Source organism: Chiloscyllium plagiosum, chromosome 5, assembly GCF_004010195.1.
Source record: "Chiloscyllium plagiosum isolate BGI_BamShark_2017 chromosome 5, ASM401019v2, whole genome shotgun sequence".
Classification (NCBI taxonomy): Eukaryota; Metazoa; Chordata; class Chondrichthyes; order Orectolobiformes; family Hemiscylliidae; genus Chiloscyllium; species Chiloscyllium plagiosum.
In genome coordinates this window covers 101,851,875-101,876,197 of record NC_057714.1, presented here as the reverse complement: position 1 = coordinate 101,876,197, position 24,323 = coordinate 101,851,875, and the positions used below count along the sequence as shown (strand labels likewise).

Sequence of the window (24,323 nt, the reverse complement as noted above, 5' to 3'; positions counted from 1 at the left end):
AATCAATTGAGGACTCAGTGGCGAGGGTGCCAGTGGAAGCGAGATGGCACTGAAGAGTGGCGAAATTTGTTCCAGTGGCAAAGGGTGCAGCAAATGGGGCTCATGACAAGCCACCTGGCCCATGGCAGACCACTTAACAAGGACTGGAAATCTGAACATTTCTCTATTTTTCTGCCTTTGTCGTCTACGTTCTGGCTTATTTTGCTGAGTTTTAAGATGGTGCCACAGATGATGTTAGACAGGATTTCAGGGAGCTAGGTTGGAAGCTCAGAGTTAGAACGAACAGAGTTGTTGTCTCTGGTTTGTTACCCGTGCCACGTGATAGAGATTCGAGGAATAGGGAAAGAGAACACTTAAATGCGTGGCTACAGGGATGGTGCAGGAGGGAGGGATTCCGGTATTTGGATAACTGGGGTTCTTTCTGGGGAAGGTGGGACCTCTATAAACAGGATGGGCTACACCTGAACCTGAGGGGCACCAGTACCCTTTTGTGGAGGTTTCCTAGTGCTCTTGGGGGGGGTTTAAACTAACTCTGCAGGGACATGGGAACCCAGACTGTAGCTTTAGGGTGCAGGAACTGGAGTGTAGGGATTTAGGAACATGGCATCAATTTCAAAGGAAGGTGCCTGTAAACAGGAAAGTGGCTTGAAGTGTGTATACTTCAATGCAAGAAGTATACGAAATAAGGTAGGTGAACTTGCAGCGTGGGTAGGTACCTGGGACTTCGATGTTGTGGCTATTACGGAGACATGGCTAGAACAGGGACAGGATTGGCAGTTGCGGGTTCCAGGATTTAAATGTTTTAGTAGGGACAGAGGTGGGGGTAAAAGAGGGGGAGGTATGGCATTGCTTGTCAAAGATTAAATTATTCTGTCCAATGCTGGAAGTCACTGATCTCTATGTGTGTGCTCAGATGCCCTTGTATTCAAATTACACAGAACACTGACATGCTGAATTAGATTACTTACTTGCAGTGTGGAAACAGGCCTTTCGGCCCAACAAGGCCACACCGACCCTCCGAAGAGCAAGCCACCCAGACCTATGCCCCTAACCTGCACATTTCTTTGGACTGTGGGAGGAAACCAGAGCAAAGCCACGCAGCCGTGGGGAGAATAAGTAAACTCCGCACAGACAGTTCCCTGAGGCGGGAACTGAACCCAGATCTCTGGCGCTGTGAGGCAGCAGTGCTAACCACTGTGCCACGGTGCCACCCAAGAAGATGCAAGCACATTGGCTTTGAAGAGCAAGGACACATTGCCAAGTCTGCTTTACTGAGATCGACATAAATAATCCAATGGGCCACTTTCATCTTCAGATTAATTACGAACATTTATGAAAAGCAGGACTGTAAGAATGAATACACTTTCGTGTTCTGTCCAAATCAAACATTGATATACTTGAGAACAGAAACGAGTCTGGTGTTCGATGTGACTTGGCCAACATCTTGCGACTTTCACCATGAATTTGGAGTATCCAAGCATGAAGAATATCCTCCTTGCACCTATTCTGTACAGATCTGTTGCAGTTGCATTATTTTAAATCAGATCTCTTCGAGTTCTTCTGAATTCCAGTCAATTCCCTAAAAGATGTAATCTGTCCTCAGACGTCATCCTCGACATCTTTAGCATCAGCCTCGTGACTGTCTGCTGCACTCTCTCTGTGGCAAGTCCTTCATTTCTTAGGCAGGGAAAGAAAAACAACAAACTTTCTATTTGCCAATGAGCAGAAGCACAACTTACTCAAGCTTTCCTCGTAAGAGTGTCCCTCCACACCCACTGTCATTCTAGCGAATCCTCACTGCACTGCATTGAATGCCAGAACACCTTTCCTGATATCAGAGGTATAAAACTGTTCACAGCTTTGCAACTGTGATCTGAGTAGTGTTGTGGGATTGGAGTGCCTTTATTAGGTGGAGACTCAGAAAAACAGCATGGTAGAGTGGATAGATGCAACTATTTTCACATCATACCCAATAGTGAGCAGTATGATTATGAGGTGTACATAAGGCAACAAAAAGAAAATAAGAGCTGGAATAGTCGGTCTGGCCCCTCGACCCTGTTGTGCCATTCCAAAGGATCTTGGCTATTTTTACAGACCTCAAACCCACTTTCTTGCACTTTTTCCAACACACTGGATTCCCTTACTGGATCAAGAATCGATATCAGATTTAAACATACACAAGTTCTGTGTTGGAAGGAGGTACAAAGAACTCAAACTGTGTGAGAAAAGAAATTCCTCCTCTACTCAGTCTTAAATTAGGGTGTGCTGTCCGTATCTTTGGAGTGTTTGATGTAGACAGTGTTAAAATAACTTTTCTCTGCATCTCTTGTCATACTGTCCCAGTCCTTGGAGTATTTGATGTGGACCTTGTCGAAAGAGCTCTTCTCTGTATTTAACCAGGTCCTGTATGAATCCTGGGAGTTTTTACTGAGCACAGTGCAGAGCACTATTTATGCTGTATCAATCCTCGTTCTCTCCCTGTTCTCGCAGAGTTTGATGAGGACAGTGTCGAGACATTTTTACTCTGTACGTAGTCACATTCTGTCCCAGTAATTGGAGTGATGAATGAGGGACAGTACAGAGAGAGATTTCCTCTGCCTTTAACCCCCTCCTAACCCTGTAATGGGTTTGTTAGATGGGAACAGTATAGAGGCAGCTCTGCTGTGTATCTAAACCCATATTGTTCCAGCCTTGGGAGTATTTGATAGGGACGGTGGACAAGAAGATTTAATGCATATCTGACCCAATGCTGTCCCTGTTCTGGGAATTTTGGTGGGGGACCTCTAGTCGTGTATTACTTTGTATCCAACGCCGTTTTATTCATATCACATATTATTTGATGGGGATAGTGTCAGGAAGGTATTATCTGTATCTAACACGATCTCGTAACTGTCCTGGGAGAGTTTGATGAGGACCATGTCGAAGAAGCCTCACTTAATATCCAAATATACACGAACCCTGTCATACCAGTGTTTGATGTGGAAAGTCGGAGGGAGGTTTACCACAAAGATCTACACAGTGCATGAGTAGACACATCGGCCCTCTGAGCCTGCGCCCTTATACTTGGTAGTGTGGATGAGCAGAGGGATCTTGGTGTCCATGTACACAGATCTCTGAAAGTTGCCACCCAGGTAAATAGTGCGGTGAGGAAGGCATATGGCGTACTGGCTTTTATTGGTAGAGGAATTGAGTTCGGGAGTCCTGAGGTCATGATGCAGTTGTATAAGACTCTGGTGCGGCCGCATCTGGAATATTGTGTGCAGTTTTGGTTGCCATACTATAGGAAGGATGTGGAGGCACTGGAACGGGTGCAGAGGAGGTTTACCAGGATGTTGCCTGGTATGGAAGGAAGATCGTATGAGGATAGACTGAGACACTTGGGGCTGTTTTCATTAGAGAAAAGAAGGTTTAGGGGTGACTTGATTGAGGTGTACAAGATGATTAGGGGGTTAGATAGGGTTGACAGTGTGAACCTTTTCCCGTGTATGGAGTCGGGTATTACAAGGGGGCATAGCTTTAAATTAAGTGGGGTAGATATAGGACTGAAGTTAGGGGTAGGTTCTTCACTCAGTGAGTCGTAAGTTCATGGAATGCCCTGCCAGTAGCAGTGGTGGACTCTCCCTCTTTATGGGCATTTAAGCGGGCATTGGATAGGTATATGGAGGATAGTGGGTTAGTATAGGTTAGGTGGGCTTGGATCGGCGCAACATCGAGGGCCAAAGGGCCTGTACTGCGCTGTATTCTTCTATGTTCTATGTTCTATGACACAACACTTTTCACAGTAGTTTGTAACAAAATGCATGTCACAATAAATAAATCAATAACCACAATCTTTGCACTGGGTATAACTCAAACCAAGAAATTTTCCTTAATTCTCACTGACTTTGGTTTACTACAGCGATTAGATATCACAGCCACTCAAATGCAACCTTGATGTCTACGGTAATCACTTGCGTCTCCCCACCAAAGTTCAGCTCTTTTGTCCATGTTTAAACCAAGGCCATAACGAGATCAGGAGCTGCGTGGGCCTGACAGAAACCAAACTGAGCATCAGTGAAGAGCTTATTGCTCAGGAACTTCTAATTGACAGCACTGTCGATGACCCCTTCCACACCTTACTGAAGGCTGAGAACATACTGCTGCAGCAATAATTGGCAATGTTGGATTTCTCCTTTTTACATTCAGAACATACTGAGACTCTCCCACTGGGAGCTGTAACCTCTCCACATCAACCCTGGCAAGCTGAGAAGAATCTTACTTATTTCAATGAGGTCTCCTCTCATTCTTCCGATCTCCAATGAGTACAGACCTAATCTACAGAAATTCCCCTTATCAGGAAACCCCTCCACATGAGGGACCAACCTACTGAACCTTCTTGCAACTGACTTTAATGTACATCTTTGGTTAGATGAGGAGACCAAAACTGTTCACAGTACTCCAATTGTGGTCTGTCTAATGCCTTTGCATAGCTTTGCAGGACTTCCTTAGTTTTAAACACCATTCTCTTTGAAATGAAAGCCTACATTCCACTTAATTTCCCTTATCACTTGTTGAACCTTGTGTAATTCATGCCAGGGACTCCAAATTCCTTTGTGCAGCAGCTTTCTGTTGTCCTTCTCCATTCTGTCAAAGTGCATAACTTCACATTTTCCCCATTATATTCTATCTGCCAAGTTTTTGTCCATTCACTTAACCTGTCTATATGCCCCTGTAGACTGCAAGTCCTTGCTCTCCTGCCTATTTTTGTGTCATCCACAGACTCAGCTAGAGTACATTCACTTCCCTCATCCAAGGCATTAATATATACTGTAAGTGATTATGGCCCCAGCACTGATCATTGTGGCACTCCACTAGTAATAGCTCTGTAATGATGCTGCTGAACCATATTTAGCAATAGATATTGAAAGCCTACACTAAGAGTACATTCTTTGCCTTGGCCATCATCAGTGCTGCTTCCAATATAGAATAATACTGATTCGTTACATGGTTTGTGTTTTTTTTTGTTTTCGGGGGGGTTGGGGGAACGGAAACGGATACAGAGAGTGAGAGACACTTGTTAGTCTGGCACCATGAGATTTAGTCAACTCCAGGGTCAATACCGAGGACTCCCAGGACACCAGCTGCCTGACTGTATACCACTGTGTTGCCATGTCCACTGATTTTATTCCACCAGCCTGGCTGTATACCTTTGGGTCACTATTTCTACTGGTTCTGTCCTACTGATTGGACAAGACATACCCAGGTATGGAAATGGTATTATCTGGGACACTGTGTATAAGGTGTGATTCCAAGAGTATGGTTAAGTCTGGTTGTTTCTGGATTAGGCTAAAAGAAAGCTCTCCCAATTTTAGCAAGAGCTCTCAGTTGTTAGGAAAGAGGATTTCGAAGGGCAATTGGGACTGGGCTTGCCATGATCATTTCCGATGCCTAATCAATGCCAGATAGATCATCTGGTTCCTTTCCTTTCCTGAAACTTTTTATACCAATTAGATACAACTGAGTGGCTTGTTCGACCCTTTAGTTAGGAGTCAATCATATTGCATTGAACCACATGTACACCAGACCAGGTAAGGATGGCAGACTTCTTCACTAAAAGGACATTGTGTGAACTAGGTGGGTTTTTGCAACTACTGACAATCCAGATTTTGTTTTCAAGTTCAGACTCCACAAGCTGCCATGCTGGGATTGGAAATTAAATATCTGAGCATTACATGGGTGTGTGGTTTATTAGTGAAACAACAATACCACTATGCCATCACTTCCCTTTTTCTTTCTCCTACCTTTACTCTGTAATTTTGTACATTATTTCTATTTAAAGGAGCATTTAATGCCCTCTCGAATGCCTCAATTGAGCATGTTTTCATCACATTTCCAAGCATCACTGGACATCAGAGTGCATCTGGGAAATTAACAAACAGTGAAATTCACAACTAATCTTGGAGGAACTGTTAGGCGAAGTTCACAGCACAGAATCAGATAAGTTAATTGTTGTTTTAAGTCTGTCCAAGAGAAAGGTTGCAGCAGTGAGTATAGTGGATTCTTTCTTGATTATATGTTGTTGGAGATAAGTCTCTTGATTAAACTTAAAATATAAGCCATAGCTATTAATTTAACCTGGTGCAGTGTTTTGCAGAGGAATAAGACAGTGTTATTTTCTGGGTCTGTAGATTGTGAAGGAGCAAAAATGCCCTTAGCAGTGATATGTACTTCTTGTCAGATGTGGGAGTTTAAAGAGAGTTTAAGGGTTACTGCGGATTATATCCGCCATATATACTGTTGGATGCGAATCTTATCAGATCGAGTGGATCAGTTGGAGAGACAGATAGAAGCAATGAGGAATTTGCAACAGCAACAGTATGTGATGGATGGTAGTTATAGGAAGGGGGGAAAGTCTCAGATACAGTCACATAGACCCGTTAACTCCAGGAAGGGTAAGAGAGGTAGGCAGCTAGTGCAGGAGTCTTTTGTGGATATACCCATTTCAAACAGGTATGCTGTTTTGGAAAATGTAGGGGGTGATGGATTCTCAGGGGAACGTAGCACGAGCAGCCAAGTTTCTGGTATTGAGACTGGCTCTAATGCAATGAGGTGTACGTCGGCTTCCAAGAGATTAATTGTGTTAGGGGATTCTGTCGTCAGAAGTACAGACAGACGCTTCTGTGGCCAGCAGAGAAAAAGCAGAATGGTGTGTTGCTTCCCTGGTGCCAGGATCAAGGATGTCTCAGAGAGGGTGCAAAATGTTCTCACGGGAAGAGGGGCCAGGAGGAGGTCATTGTCCACATTGGAACCAACGATATAGGAAGGGAAAAGGTTGAGATTCTGAAGGGAGATTACTGAGAGTTAGGCAGAAATTTAAAAAGGAGGTCCTCAAGGGGAGTAATATCTGGATGACTCCCAGTTCTACAAGCTAGCGAGGGCAGGAATAGGAGGATAGAGCAGATGAATGCATGGCTGAGGAGCTGGTGTATAGGAGAAGGATTCACATGTTTGGATCATTGGAATCTCTTTTGGGGTAGAAGTGACCTGTACAAGAAGGGGACTAATATACTAGCAGGGAAATTTGCGCGAACTGCTTAGGAGGATTTAAGCTAGTAAGGTGGTGGGGGGACCCAGGGAGATAGTGAGGAAAGAGATCGATCTGGGACGGGTACAGCTGAGAACAGAAGTGAGTCTAACCGTCAGGGCAGGCAGGGACAAGGTAGGACTAATAAATTAAACTGCATTTATTTCAATGCAAGGGGCTTAACAGGGAAGGCAGATGAACTCAGGGCGTGGTTAGGAACATGGGACTGGGATATCATAGCAATTACGGAAACATGGCTCAAGGATGGGCAGGACTGGCAGCTTAATGTTCCAGGATACAAATGCTACAGGAAGGATGGCGAGAGGAGGGGGAGTGGCATTTTTGATAAGGGATAGCATTACAGCTGTGCTGAGGGAGGATATTCACGGAAATACATTCAGGGAAGTTATTTGGGTGGAACTGAGAAATAAGAAAGGGATGATCACCTTATTGGGATTGTATTATACACCACCCAATGGTCAGAGGGAAATTGAGAAACAAATTTGTAAGGAGATCTCAGTTATCTGTAAGAATAATCGAGTAGTTATGGTAGGGGATTTTAACTTTCCAAACATCGACTGGGACTGCCATAGTGTTAAAGGTTTAGATGGAGAGGAATTTCTTAAGTGTGTACAAGACAATTTTCTGATTCAGTATGTGGATGTACCTACTAGACAAGGTGCAAAACTTGATCTACTCTTGGGAAATAAGGCAGGGCAGGTGACTGAGGTGTCAGTGGGGGAGCACATTGGGGCCAGCGACCATAATTCTATTCATTTTAAAATTGTGTGAGTGTGTGAGTGTGTGAGTGTGTGAGTGTGTGAGTGTGTGTGTTTTTCAGACTGGAGGCCTGTAACCAGTGGAGTGCCACAAGGATCGGTGCTGGGTCCTCTACTTTGTCATTTACATAAATGATTTGGATGCAAGCATAAGAGGTACAGTTAGTAAGTTTGCAGATGACACCAAAATTGGAGGTGTAGTGGACAGCGAAGTGAGTTACCGCAGATTACAACAGAGCTACAGGATCTGGACCAGATGGGCCAATGGACTGTGAGGTGGCAGATAGAGTTTAATTCAGTTAAATGCAAGGTGCTGCATTTTGGGAAAGCAAATGTTAGCAGGACTTATACATTTAATGGTAAGGTCCTAGGGAGTGCCACTGAACAAAGAGACCTTGGAGTGCAGGTTCATAGCTCCTTGAAAGTGGAGTCGCAGGTAGATAGGATAATGAAGGCGGCGTTTGGTATGCTTTCCTTTATTGGTCAGAGTATTGAGTACAGGAGTTGGGAGGTCATGTTGCGGCTGTACAGGACATTGGTTAGGCCACTGTTGGAATATTGCGGGCAGTTCTGGTCTCCTTCCTATCAGAAAGTTTTTGTGAAACTTGAAAGGGTTCAGAAAAGATTTACAAGGATGTTGCCAGGGTTGGAGGATCTGAGCTACAGGGAGAGGCAGAACAGGCTGGGGCTGTTTTCCCTGGAGCATCGGAAGCTGAGGGGTGATCTTGTCGAGGTTTACAAAATTATGAGGGGCATGGATAGGATAAATAGACAAAGTCTTTTCCCTGGGGTCGGGGAGTCCAGAACTAGAGGTCATAGGTTTAGGGTGAGAGGGGAAAGATATAAAAGAGACCTACAGGGCAATATTTTCACGCAGAGGGTGGTACGTGTATGGAATGAGCTTCCAGAGGATGTGGTGGAGGCTGGTCCAATTGCAACATTTAAGAGGCATTTGGATGGGTATATGAATAGGAAGGGTTTGGAGGGATATGGGCCGGGTGCTGGCAGGTGGGACTCGATTGGGTTGGGATATCTGGTCGGCATGGACGGGTTGGACGAAGGGTCTGTTTCCATGCTGTACATCTCTATGACTCTAATCCTAAACCACTTGCTGTGGGGAGAAACATTTATCCTCCCATTCCAATTTGTTCTTTTGCAAATCACTGAGTGCAAGTCTGTGCTCTCTTGTCCTTGATCAGCATATAAGCAGGAACAGGTTCTCCCTGTCTGCCCTGACCTTGTCTGATTTTGAATACATCAATCGGCTCTCCCCTCAGCTTTCTCCTCTCCAAGAAGAACAGTCATGATTTCTCCAATCCATTTTCATAACTGTGATTTCTCATGCCTCGAACTATCCTTGTAAACATTTTTGCACTGTCTCCAATGCATTTACACATTTCCTCAAGTGTGGCACCCAGAACAATACACAATACGCCAAGTGAGGTCTCACCAATGTCTTATGCATCTTCAGCATAACCTCCCTGTCCTTGTGCTTTATCCCACAATAAATAAAATCTTGGATACCATATGTTTTATTAACCACTCTCCATCTGTCCTACAACCTTTAATGACTTATACAGACTTAGCCTTTATTTTATATAATAGAGCACTGCAAGCATAATCTTTTATTTTATACTGTCTTTCAAAATATATCACCTCATATTTCTCCGCATTGAACTTCATGTACCAACTACCTGCCACTTCACAAATTAGTCGAGCATCATTTTGATGGTCTTCATTGTCATCCTCTCAGTTAACAACACTTCCAAGCTTTGCATCACAAAATTTGAAATTGTCCCCTCCACTCCAAGATCTAGGTCCTTTATATAAATCAAGATAAGCAAAAGTTCTGTTATCAAATCCTTACGAATTACACTGCGCTTGTGCCTTTTCGAAATCCATGTAAATTACATCAACTGCATTATCCTTATCAATCCTCTCCTTTACTTCTTTAAAGAACTCTGATTCACAATAGACAACAGTTATTATGATTCTAAGTACTGCAGCACATATTGTATTATAAGCATTATAGTGGAAGAAAGCTATTCATTTTACATATTTTGACAAATATCTTTCAAGTCACAGAAGACAATGAATCAAAAGAGATAACCATATACAGAAAATCGGCATCCAACTTCTCTACTTTTTACTTACACAGCCTGCCCTAAACGTGTAGTGAATTAACACAACAAATGATAGGATTAGAGTCTCTTACTTCTGCCAGCCATAAGGATCCTGTCAAATCAGCTTGGACGATTTCCACCAAGTGCCAACTGGCCACAAGCCCACATCTTGGCAAATAAAAGACAGGAAGCACAATATATCATGCTAGATTAAGACAAAGGAAACCAAAATTGACTGAATTGCTACTGTTGAATGATTAACACTATTACTACAAGACTGCTATAGACAGTAATCCTACTTTTTCCCGACTAACTTAATGCAGCATTCTAATGATTAGGAGCACCAATGATGTATTAGAATATTTCTACCTTTGTTTTCAAACACTTGTCAGAGCTCAAAAGGAAGTGTTATAATGAAGATAAAACAGTTCCTTTCAAACTCGTAACCATCACCTAGAAGGACAAGGAATGAAGTTGCATGAGAATATCACCACCTACATGTTCCCCTCCAAGGGGCATTCTATCCTGATTTGAAACAATATCGCTTTCCTTTGCTACCGCTGGTAGAACATTCTGGTACTCTTTCTAATAGCACTGTGGGTGCACAGATTTGTTAAATGCTGCAGCAATTCAAGGAAGCAGCTGACCACTAGCCTTTCAAGGACAATCAAGAAAGGACAATAAATATGGGCACAGCCAGCAATGAATTAAAAAAATTAAATACTATTATTTTTATTAACCCAAATATATAGAAAGTACATGCTGGAAGAGAAATAATAGAAAGCATAGTTATCTGATCCTCCAGTTAGAAGTTTTAAAAAATATGTTAAGACCATTGGACCATAAGACATAAGTCCAGAAGTAGGCCATTCAGCCCATTGAGTCTGCTCTGCCTCTGAGATCATGGTTGATCTGCTCACTCTCAACTCCACTTTTCTGCCTTTTCCCATTATGCCTCCATTCTCTTACCAGACTAAAAACCTGTTTATCTCAGCCTTGGTTATAATTAATGAACCAGCCTCAACCGTCCTGTGCAGTAAAGAAAATTCACAGATTAAGTGCCTAATGAGATACAAAATCATTCCTCATCTCTGCCTTTAATGTGTGACCACTTATTTTGAGAATATGCCCAAGGTCCTAGACTCTCCCAAAAGGAGGAACAACATTTTCACATCTACCTTGTCAAGTCTGCTAAGAATTTTGTATGCTTCAGTAAGGTCACTTCTCATTCTTCTACATTCTACAAGGAGTACAGACTCAACATACTAAACCTCCCTTCATAAGACAGTCTAATATTAATCTATGTTTTAGCAAAACCTTTGATGCATTTATACTGCATTCCTTTCAAAATAAAGACCAACATTCATTTGCCTTCTGTATTACCTGAACTTGGCCAGCTTTTTGTGATTAATAGACAAGGACTCCCAACCCCCTCTGTGCTGCAGTTTCTGCAGTCTTTCTTAAATAATATTCAGGTCCTTTCTTCTTCTTGCGCACTTTTGCAATCTCACATTATATTCCATCTGCCAAAGACTCACTGTCATCCTCACCACTTTCCTTCCCACCTATTTGTGTCATTCGTAAACTTGGTTATAGTACTTCCACTTTCATCAGGAGTTATTAATAAATATTGTAAATAATTGCGGCCCCGTAACTGATCCCCGCAACTGCATGGAATGTGATCTCGGTATCCACAATGCACCCAACAGAGCCCAAACCATAGATGTGTGCACATACTGCATGGGTCTGGACAGAGTAAACAAAGCTGTACTCTTTTAAAAAAAAGCAGCACTACACAACTAAATCTTACAACACAACAGGCTTCAATTAACTTACCTAAACTAATGAGATTTTCTGAAAGTACAAATTGAACAAAGACAGTTCAGGGAAAGCGAAAGTTCTGAAATTTTGTGGCAAGCTTCCATTTAAGCACATATCATCACTGAATGAAATAAATAAATGGCTGCTGGGGACAGGGGTTAAAAATAAACCCAATTGTGCTCAAATTCACAGCTTTCCAACTTCATAAGTTTTATAAGTGAAGTCTAACAATCCCTTACTTCAAAAATTACAAATCATTTCCAACACACTCAAAACTCAAATGTCAGAAATGCAGTCAACCAACAAATTCGTAGAATTCACTTGTCTGGGCATGTTCAGCTATTTAATGCTCACAATCAAAACCACTGCACAGTTCATTTAAAATCACTTAACAGTTTAATTTTGTTATCTGCCTAGTTCTGAGACACAGATTCAGTTGCTCAAAGAAAAGCATCCAAGTGGTTAGATTGCTGACAGCCCCAGGCAACTGGCAGATCGACACCAATTAGTTCACTCCTAACACTGTAACTGGCATAAAGTACAACAACCTTTCATCTTCATTGAATAGGTAATGAAAATTAAATGTCTTTGATCAAGTAAGTGTTTTTGATCCCACCACACCCAGTGCCTCTTGAACTCTGGGAGAACTGATAGCTATAGGCAGGGGTAAAAAAAAACATTCTTGTAATTAGAAATGTCTATCATACAGGATAAATCACATTATTGTCCAACCTATTGAACATACATTGAAATTGTCAAAAATGTTATATATGTCTCAGAAGCAAGAGGATAAACAAGTCACCACAGCTTAGTCTACAATGTCATATACAAGTTCAGGCCACTGATTGAGGCTTCAAACAGAGAGAAGCTGAACATCTCAATAAATAGTTAATTGTCACTAGATAGCACTGCAGCTCACTCTGGCAAATGAATCAATCTACTCTCGTGACATGCTGTCATAATGGAATCATACAAAGATTACTGGATTGAACACCATTTGGTCCATCATGCCTGACCGAGCTCTCAGTGAAAACCTTTCAATTAGTTGCACTTTCCCAGCTTTTCCCTATAAGCCTGCTAACATTTTCTCGAAAGATAATTACCCAATTCCCCTTTTGAAAGCAACGATTGAATTTGCCTCCACCATGAAATCAGTGAATTCCAAATCCAAGTCACTTAATGCATTAAAGAAATGATCATATCACTTCCAGCTGTTTTTGTAATTACCTTAAATCTGTATCCTCTGGTTGTCAACCCCTCCACTAATGGGAATGATCTCTTGCCATCTACTCTGTCCAGATCTCTTATGATTTCAAATACACCATCAATTTCCTCTCAACCTTCTTTTCTACAAGGAGTCCACAAGAGCCTTCACTAGATTAACAATGAAGATGTGATTTGAACCAAAGTGTATCTTCAAAAATAATATGTCTATCAACCCGTTCATACATACTAATGACATCACCAAGGCAGGTGGGATTTGAACCCAGACTTTCTGGCCCAAAAGTAAAGACGTCACACACTGCACCACAAGATGCAAGTGTAATTTTATAGGTGCTCAACTAAAACTAAGATAAGGACAGTACAAACAAAAATCATTTGAGAAAATATTAACTGGTTGTAGCCAGATGTTCGATTCTCACTGAAGTAGTTGTTTTACAGTAGTGGCTGGTATCACTGTTGCTGGATTGAACTGTTCTGTTATTTGCTGCAAGGTTGTTTTGGGGCTAGTTTTTAAGTTGCACACAGGTTTCACTTTTCTTTTCAGAGTCCATGTATTTTGAATTTTTTTTTTAAACATGATATTGGCTAACTGTATACATTTTATGCTTGTTCGCAATGCCAATCGCCCTTCAGGTGGTGGTTAGTTGGCTTTTTGAATGGTTAAAGTCCATGTCATGTAGGTGCATCCATAGTGCTATTAGCATGGGGGAGCTGCAGGATTTTAAGAGGTGATAGTGAAGGAATTAGATTTGAGATGGTGCATGGCTCTGAGGAGAACTTGCAAGTGGTGGAGTTCCCATGCATTTGCTGTCTTAGTCTAAGAGGCACAGCCATAGAGTCATACAATGCAAAAACAGACCCTTCAGTCCAGCTCGTCCATGCTGACCAAGTTTCACAAAGTAAACTAATCCCACTTGCCTGTGTTTGGCCCATAATCCCTCTAAACATTTCCTATTCATGTACCTGCCCAAATGTCTTTTAAATGTACCTGCATTTACCACTTCCTTTGGCAGTTCATTGCACGTATAAACCACCATCTGTCTGAAAGATTTGCCTCTCCGGTCCCTTTTAAAATCTTTCTCCTCACACCTTAAAAATCTGCCTTGTATAGTTTTGAACTCTCTCTTCCAGATGGATGAAGTGCAAGTTTGGAAGATGACATTTCAGAGGATTAAATATTTTGCTACAATGGTAAATGGTACACACTGCGGTCACTATGCATCAGTAGGAGAGGGAGTGAATTTGAAATCGAATCGAATGTATTGTCAAGCGTATCAAGGCACAGTGAAAAGTTTTGTCTTGTGAGCAATACAGGCAGATCACAGAGTTAAATAGCACAGATAAGTAAATAATAGGTAAACAGCAGCAAAACAAAAACAGGCGAATGCTAAGAGTTTGAGAATCCATTCGGTATTCTAACAACAGTCGGGTAGAAACTGTTTCGAAACCAGCTGGTGCATGTGTTCAGGCTTCTGTGCCTTCTCCCCGATGGCAGAGGTTGTAGAAAAACTTTGCCAGGGTTCCTTGACAGCGGGCCTGGTAGGTGGATTCTATAGATGGGAGGTTCGTCTTGGTGATTGGCCGGGCTGAGTTCACCGCTCTCTGTAACCGTCTCCAATCTTGAATGGTACAGTTGCCATATTAGGTAGTGATACAGCCAGGCAGAATGCTCTCAACGGCGCACCTATAGAAGTTGGCAAGGGTATTCGCAGTCGTGCCAAATTTCCTCAGTTGCCTGAGGAAGAGACATTGCTTCCTACATACTTTAAGGCTAGTCATGGTTGAAAGTCATTATTGGAAGAGGTCTAAAGGACTTTCTCCACAATACTCTAAATATTCTGATCAATTAGTAATTCATTTCTATTAAAGCATGCTTGGTAAACCACTTCAAAACTTATCAAGTGGATCAACAATCATACAATGTTAACATCCGAACAATTTCTGGAAGGTTCTAGGCTGAAGAAAGTGATTGTAGGAAAATTTATATGAGTTAAAGTAAAACTAAATCTTTGTTCTTCCTCAATGTGTGTGCTGCTGAAAATTACAAGGAGAGAAATTTCATTAAAATATTCTCAGGCCTGATATTCACACTACATCACACCTAAAAAATACTAGAACTCAGGACAAAATGCAAAAACTTTTCTCTCCTTCCCAACTGAGTCATGGCAACATAAAAAGTTGTCACTCTTTACCTTGAAGAAGTGAAAGCTTGCAACCTGGAGGACATTTGCTTTTGTGCCAACATCTAAAATTCGGGACACAGTTTAGGGATAGGAAGATTCTCTTTTAAGACACACCTGAAAAGCTGTTTTTCTTCAGCAGCAGAGACTGAGTCAATAAATTTATCCAAAGCAGGGTTGCACTTTAAAAAAATAAACAAGGAAGTCAAGGGTCATGATCTAACTGAACTGCTGAACAGGCTAGAAGGGCTGCTCCTATGTTCTATGTTCCTATAATGTTGTGCCCTCCCAGGTACATAAATATGGCATCCCAAATTTTTCTCAAAATAAACTTTTAAACCAAGTCCAGAAGTGGATAGTAAACATCAAACAGCTACTGATAACAACTTATATTTTCAAAGCTATGAAACATCAGTTGATCTTCATCTGTTGATGATAAATCAAAATCAAAATCAATCTAAGTCTAAGTCTCAGGTCTTGGTTTCTAAAGCTGACAAATTTAGTTGCCATCAGTTCTTGTATCTGTGTTTTCATTTTACTTTAAATAGAATGTATTCACTACGCATCAGAACACCAGTTACTTGCATGACTTCATAATAAAGTATGTTGGCCTTAGCCCAGTGATTGCACCAGGATTGTAACATACAAACCGAATATAATGGAAAATTTAACAAGCCTGCTAAAAGCCTCACAAATGTCTTTTATTTATCCATACGTGGAGGACGTGCACAACACAGTGAACAAAGCCACCCAAAGTTAAATATTTGTCAACAAAACTTTATTTTTGTGCTTGGTGTTGCACAAAAGTTATCAGTTGAAAACACATGCACCACGAATTCTGTCCTTGCAGATCAACTGCAATGTTTGGTGAGCTGAAATTACTTATATTTTTAAAGAGAAAGATATACTTTTCCCAATTTTGTTGTCAGGACATGAGTAACTATAGTAAAGCCACTCTTTTGCCCATTTTGTGTACTTTAGGGGCCACCTTTAAAACAATTCAATGGAGGTATCACACATCTACAAATCTATTATTGACCAGGATTAACTTTGAAGAAGTGATAAGTATATTTCCTCTCATTGAAGGATCTCCCCCTCTCGTATTCATCATAAATAGAATGTTAATCACTTGTTTTTAACCACATATAAAACATATGACCCCTTTTATTCTCCAAAATTGCTTTCCTGGAATATTTGAAGTATTAGTAGCTTACTGGAAATGTTTTGCTCAAATTATTCATGTTCTCAAAAATGAAAGAGTCAAGAGAGATCTGTACAGTGTCACTGCAACAATTTGTGTATTTTTAAAATTTGATTGGCAGTATTATTGATGTGTATCCCATGAACCAGAATCTGATTACACTGCACCAATGATTCTACCATTTGTGACACACTCTGTTTCCTGAAGTCCACCTGATTTTAAGCCTACTTTAGAGTCCTTCAGAATGCAAAGTCCTGGAATTTCCTCCACTGAACTCAACTCAGATGTTGGAGCATAATTGAGGATGGCTCCATGCCGAATTTGCCATTAATCTCTATGGGCAAGCACAAAAATGGACGTAACTCATACAGAAGCAATATACTCGAAAGGTGAAGGACAGAAGAAGTTGGAAAAACAACCTTGCTTTCAGTACTTGGCTGGATATGTCTTAGCAGATCAACAATACCATAAAATTCAAATTGTTTTGATTAAGTACACAGGCACAGAAATTCATTTAAATAGACCTGCAAAGGTTCTCCCTTTTCTTCAATGACAATCACAGGAAAACAACTTTAGAATTAGGGGTTTTAACCTCTTGGAACAAGATTTGCATAGTTTTAAGAATGAAGTACAAAGCAGGAATGATTGGCTTCTGTACAACAGAATAGGACTAGATGAAGAATACAGAAGTTCTAAGTGCCCCATAAATTATCTGCCGGGCTAACCTGTTCTGCAAAAAATTCAAAGGCTTAACAAGAACAGGAAACAAAAGAAAACTTGCATCCTCAAACAATATGGGCATAATTCAATGAGGTGAAACAAGCTAGTAGTGGTTTTTATAGTGTTGAAAATCAAACAGGTTTCATCTTTATAGTAATACATTTTTCAAAGAGTCCTCAGTTTGTTGTATATGAATCGTGAAATGGGACATCAAGTAATTATGTCTTCCGAGGATCTTTTCTTGCAAGGGTCAGATTATGGAAATAGGGAAGTCTTGCTAATTCTGTATGGAATACTAATGAGACATTGTCATTTACAGTTTTGGTCGCCTTACTTAACATGAGACATGTCTGCATTTAGAACAGTTCAGAGAAATGGCTGTTTGGCTTTTCTCTGGGGTGAGAGGCTAGTCTTAAGAAAAAAGATTTGGCAAGCTGGACCTACGCTTGTTCAAGTTTACAAGAATAAGAGGTGATTTTATGGAAATTTAAGCTTCTGAGGAGATTTGACAGGATAGATATGAGAGGATGTTTCCATTCATGGAGGATCAGTTTCAAAATAAAAGGGTCTCCCATATAACTTGAAGAGGAGAAAGAATTTCATCTTAAAGGGTTGTTAACCTTTGAAATTGTCTTCAAAGCAGTGGAGGCTGCATCATAGAATATAAATTAGAACAGATTTTTAATCAAAACTGGAATCCAGGGTTATGGGGGCCAGCAAGGAAATACAGTCATGGCCACAATCAAATCTGCCATGGTCTTACTGAATAGCAGAGTAGGCCATGGGTGCCAATAAATATATAGCATTGCTCAAAAACACTTCAATATTTTCATTAATAGTTGAATTATTTCAATCAGACCTTGGTCAAATATATGCAAAACAGTTTAATAACATAGTTCTATCTCTTCCACAGTTCTCATGTCATTTAGAAAGCCAAGTAATAGCAGAAGCTGCAATTTGATAAAACTTTCCTAAATCCCGAGAGAAGCACTCAGGGTAAAATTAACTATTAATAAATGCAATAATAGAAAGTGATTGTACATTCTGTTCTTCTATTCTGAAATGCCAACCACTAATCCCATCACAAAGTCTAATGTTTCTCACATAAATCAAACTGCTACTTAAAAACTGAGAGCCTCAGACCATTTATCATCTCAATGAATCCTCTAAATTCTCAGCGTATCTTCTGTAAACCACATAAGCACATTGATCAGCCACAATTACCTGCAGATTTCACATACCATTTAATCTCCTTATAAGCGCTTCTTCCTGCAGAATGATGCAATGGATTTGTTCATCCAAGTCTTCCAGGATCTAAGAATTTAACAGATACAATTATAAAGAAGAAAAAACAAATTCATGATATTAATTTAAAGAATATGCAGAAAATTTGATTTGCTGAATAATTGTATTTTCAGCACCAAATAGGCCATTCAGGCCTTACCGATGTCATCGGATTCCAGTTGCCTGCCCGCACCAGGTATCTTAAGTCTTCTTCTTGGGTGAGTGTTATTCTAACAACACTCAAAAAGCATCATACCATCGAGGTCAAAGCTGCCCACTTGACAGGCATCACATCCACAAACATTTAGTCCCTTCACTAATAAGCTCAGTAGCAGCAGTGTGTACCATGTACAAATTGCATTGCAGAAATTCAACAACACTCTATGCGACAGATACCATATTGGGGGAAGTTCCAGGATTTTGACCCAGTCCTAAAGGAACAGTGATATATTTCTAAACCAGAATGGCAAGTGGCTTGGAGAAGAACTTACAGTTGGTCATGTAAATGGCCTGCAGTGGTTCAAGGCAGCAGCTCACCACCACTTTCTCAAAAGTAACTATGGATGGGAAATATACACTGGCCAAGCCAGCAACACTAGCTTCCCATGATTGTATGAATAAAGGAGAGAATCATTTATTTTCTGCATTTAATCTATCTTACTGTCTGCCCAGTGGCTCAATTCTATCTATATTTTCGTATAAGGATACAATATACCTAAAATTTAGAAACCTATTGATAGGATATGCAAGTATCATGTTTGTTCATTTAATAATACACCATTTTGAACCAATTGTTGTAGTTTCAAAACAAATCTGTATTTCAAAACAAATTTGTATTTCAGTACAAATCTGCAGCAGGGTAACTCAGTAGTCAGCACTGCTGCCTCACTGCACCAGAAACCTGGGTTCAATTTAACCTTTAGGTGACTATCTGTGGAGAATTTGCATATTTTCCTTGTATCTGCATGGGTTTGTCTGGGTGACCCAGCTTCTCCCCCCACACTTCAAAGATGTGAAGGTTAGGTGGGTTGGCCGTGTTGAATTGCTTATAGTTTCCAAGTCTATTTATGCTGGTTTTTAGATTAGATTACATTACAGTGTGGAAACAGGCCCTTCGGCCCAACAAGTCCACACCGACCCGCCGAAGCGCAACCCACCCACACCCCTACGTTTACTCCTTACCTAACACTACGGGCAATTTAGCATGGCCAATTCACCTGACCCTGCACATCTTTGGACTGTGGGAGGAAACCGGAGCACCCGGAGGAAACCCACGCAGACACGGGGAGAACGTGCAAACTCCACACAGTCAGTCGCCTGAGGTGGGAATTGAACCCGGGTCTCCGGCACTGTGAGGCAGCAGTGCTAACCACTGTGCCACCGTGCCGCCCACGGATTGGTTGGATTAGTCATGGGAAATGTGAGGTTATGAGCTAGGGTGGGATGCTCTTCATGGGTTGGTGCAGATTCAATAGGCTGAATGGCCTCTTTCTGCAATGTAGGGATTCTATGATTCTATATCTGACTCACACTCAGTAATTTTACTGAGCGAGTGGTCCAGTGTTAAAGGGGCTATTATATGGATAAGACAACAAGGCCAATCAGCCTAATATAACAGAAGCCACAGGATAAGCTGAAGATGATCATTGCTGTGGTTCTGTTCGCCGAGCTGGAAGTTTTTGTTGCAAACGTTTCGTCCCCTGTCTAGGTGACATCCTCAGTGCTTGGGAGCCTCCTGTGAAGCGCTTCTGTGCTGTTTCCTCCGGCATTTATAGTGGCCTGTCCCGGCCGCTTCCGGTTATCAGTTTCAGCTGTCAGCTGTAGTGGCCGGTATATTGGGTCCAGGTCTATGTGTTTGTTGATGGAGTTTGTGGATGAGTGCCACGCTTCTAGGAACTCCCTGGCTGTTCTTTGTTGAAGATGATCATGCTATTTCCTCAGTGGCATGGTCAGCACTGCTCCCTCAATTCCACCAGGCACACATCTTGAAATTTGAATAATGTTTGCAGGACTATGTGCATGGATTGGCATTGGCTTCTATCTCCCAACAAAAGTAACTGCCTTCCAAAAATGATTAATTGATTATAAAGTGCTTTGAAATATGAGGATGTGATGAGATTTATATGACTGCAGATTCTTCACTGAATACTAATTGCACTAGTGATTCTTTCACATTCCTTTAAAAATTAATACTTATCACCTCCAGCAGTCATTTCCAAACCCATCTCTATACCTCTAAGTGATTCTTTCATTGCCTTTTTACTTAAGGGTTTGTATGAAGCTTGCTTTTTATCCTCAGACTGACAAACAACATGTCTTCCTAACTTCTTTCTTTTACATTTTTCAATGCTTAAATTTGCATGCTTTCCTTCTGTAATAAGCCATCTTAAAAAACGAATTTCTCACATTTTGTGCTTTAGCCTCATTCTAGCCTAATTTATGTATCAATAACAAAACAGCTATGTTGCTGTGCAGACAGTAAGTAATGTATGAATTTTTGTTGTTTATCCTAAATGTCTTTCCTAATTCTTCAATGAAATAACGTGACCAGATCCATCATCAGATGGATCACACAGACAGCAAGCACAAAAGTTCTACAGAGAAAGTTTTAGATCATTAATAATTGATATCTAATTGCCACTAAATTTCCCAGTTATTTTTCTGCTATTCCATATAATTCAAATATCCATAAGCAAAAGCATAAGCTATTGCTGCATTCAATGTTTCTGAACCAGACCAAATCTCCTCAAAACAGGTCAAGGAGATAGCCTAGACCCTAAGTTTTTCTCATTTTAAAGTCAAGTGCTGGGCATTGCGTTCTGGATGCAATTCTTTTGATCGAACGACCAGGCTTGAAGCAAATCGCACTTTATTCATATATTATAGTTAAAAAACAAACAAAAGAAAGAGGATTATAACACCTTAACAGAATGAGAGATTATTCAAATTCTAAACAGCAACTGTTCCAATATAGTAAGATCCCTTAAACACACCCTTTACAAAGGCAAATTCAGTAAAATAGAATGTCTCACATGCAATTTTCCAGACTAAGAAGAAAGAATATCAAGAGAAAACCTAAGAGAGTGGGTGAGAGAGGGAGGGAGGGAGAGCGAGAGTGAGCATGAGCATGAGCATTCAAGTATTTTAGTTGTAGCAAGGACAGAAGTACCGCAGCTTCCAAACAGCTACTGAAAGTTCAACTAAATTCTTGCTTCTGTGGGAGCTTGACCCCACCTATTCAAGCTGCTTCTATTGTTCCAACTTTAAACTAGTAGTCCCAAAGCCTCACGCTGTTTACTTTATTAGCTTGAAGCAGACTGTTCAGTCCTCTGTCTCAGCCTTCCTTCATTTAAAAAGAAAGAATAAAAGAACCTCGTAAAGTCATAGTATCATCACAACTGCCCCCCCAAAAAAGCTTTAATTTTATGCTATTAGCTATTATGCTATTAGCATAAAATACAACATGTATACATTACATTGTTTGCATGCTTAGATTCATTCATTAGTACAGTCCATTTTCTCCCGCCACCAAAACCCTATGTCTTTCATCATCAAAGTCGTGACGCTATATCTGCTATTACATTCTCTCATCTTGTCATGTATGTAATTTTCAAATTGAATGCTTGTGATAATAAGCTCCAACTAAACAGTCTGGAATGTTTATCCTTAGATTTCCCCAAAACCTTTAGCAGGTTATGGTCAGCATATACAATTTCCTCAGACACATTACTGGCAACATAAAAGTCGATAGGTTGCAATGCCAACATCAAACCCAAGGTCTCCTTCTCAGCGATGGAATATTCGATGATTATTCAATTTTCTGGATCAACCACCAATAGGTCTATCTATCTTTTTATTGTCTTCTTGAAAGAGTACAGCACCAACACCCACATCACTTGCATCTATAGCCACTTTGAATGGGTTTGCATAATTAGATTAGATTAGATTACATTACATTACAGTGTGGAAACAGGCCCTTCGGCCCAACAAGTCCACACCGACCCGCCGAAGCGCAACCCACCCATACCCCTACACTTACCCCTTACCTAACACTACGGGCAATTTTAGCATGGCCAATTCACCTGACCTGCACATCTTTGTGACTGTGGGAGGAAACCGGAGCACCCGGAGGAAACCCATGCAGACACGGGGAGAACGTGCAAACTCCACACAGGAAACCCAGGAAACACAGGAAATTAGGTGAGGTTAATACTAGGGTAGTGCTTAACACAGCTTTCAAGCTGTTAAATGTCTTCTGACATTCCTCCATTCACTGAAAATTGCTGCATTTCTTCAACAAGTCAGTCAGTGGAGCAACCACACTGCTAAAATTCAGTATAAACTACTGATTAAAATCACTCAGTCCCAGGAATTGTAGTTCTTTCCTCTTCATCGATGGAATGAGAAACTTTCCAAGAACTTTTGTTTTCACATCCCATGAGGCCATTTTTCCAGGTCCAATGACACGACCCAGGAACATGACTTCGGCTTTTGTGAACTCACTCTTAGGTTTATCACCAAGCCTGCCTCCTAAAGTCCATCAAACAATTCCAATGGATGTTCCAAATGTTCCTTCCATGTGTGACTGAACAAAAAAGGTGTACATTGATGTACACCACACAACTGGATAATCCCAAAATGACCTAATTGGTTACTTTTTGAAACATGGCTGGGGCATTTTTCATACCAAATGGCTTTAAACTGGTACAGTTCATTTGGTGTCACAAAAGCAGAAATTTCCTTCGCTCTTTCAGATAAAGGTACCTATGAGTATCCTCTGATTAAGTCCAACTTGGAAATACAGCTGCTTGACCAACCTTCTTTCAAATATGGATTAGGATAGGAAGCAGACATAATCACACATAATCACTACATACCATCTAATTTTAGGACCATTACTATGAGGGAGTTCCATTTGCTGCAACTCATTTCAATTATATTGACTTTGAGCAAATATTCAATTTAGAGGGTTAGGTCAATAAGGATGCTGCTTAATTGAAACAGCATTTCCTATATCTACATTGTGTTTAATCAGATTAGTACTTCCAGCTTATTGCCACATATCTCCCCATGTGATTGTAACAACTCTTTCAAGTCATTTCAATTTTCCTCTGGAAGCCAGCTCTCCTTTTGCTTTCCTTCCCGTTTCCAAAGGCCTTTTGAGCATATTCATGTGCCACACTTAAATGTATTGCTACCTGGCATTCTTGTCAAATAATTCACCTGTCAATTTCCTTTTGATTTGATAAGACCCAATAAACCTTGGCTTTAAAAGTTTACCTACCACTGGGAGTAACACTAACACTAACTCCTCAAGCAAAATTGTGAATCTTTGATTTCTTGTCTGTTTCCTGTTTCCTTACATACTGTGCTACTTTCAAATGCTGTCTAGTCAATTCACTCACTCTATTTAATCTTTTCCTAAAATTTGACACACCATGCAAATATGTGGTCTCTGAACTCTGATTCATCAATTTCTTCTGAATTAATTTCAGTAGTCCTCTCACCTCATCCCAAAAACTAATTCAAATGTACTGAATGCCCTTGATTCATTAGGTGCATCTCTCATGGCAAAAATTGCAAATAGGATTCCTTTATCTCAATCCACCAGACAATAGTGACCTTAACATGGTCTTGAAAGTCTGATGGAGGAGAAAGTGAGGTCTGCAGATGCTGGAGATCAGAGCTGGAAATGTGTTGCTGGAAAAGCGCAGCAGGTCAGGCAGCATCCAGGGAACAGGAGAATCGACGTTTCGGGCATAAGCCCTTCTTCAGGAATGAGGAAAGTCTGTCCAGCAGGCTAAGATAAAAGGTAGGGAGGAAGGACTTGGGGGAGGGGCGTCGGAAATGTGATAGGTGGAAAGAGGTCAAGGTGAGGGTGAAAGGTCAGACTGGGGTGGGGGCGGAGAGGGCGGGAAGAAGATTGCA

At 40.9% G+C, this 24,323-nt stretch overlaps 1 protein-coding gene across 5 annotated transcripts in view; it reads right to left on the bottom strand.

Moving 5' to 3' along the window:
- The window catches only part of lmbr1 (limb development membrane protein 1), a 273,924-nt gene that overhangs the window by 80,229 nt on the left and 169,372 nt on the right, over positions 1-24,323 (bottom strand). For all 5 annotated transcript variants that reach the window (XR_006311741.1, XM_043690708.1, XM_043690710.1 and 2 more), the window contains one exon: positions 18,353-18,425. Coding sequence is in view for 4 of the 5 variants with exons in the window: in XM_043690708.1 (XP_043546643.1) it covers positions 18,353-18,425 (73 nt within the window). In the remaining variant the exon portion in view is untranslated. The remainder of the gene's footprint in view (positions 1-18,352; positions 18,426-24,323) is intronic.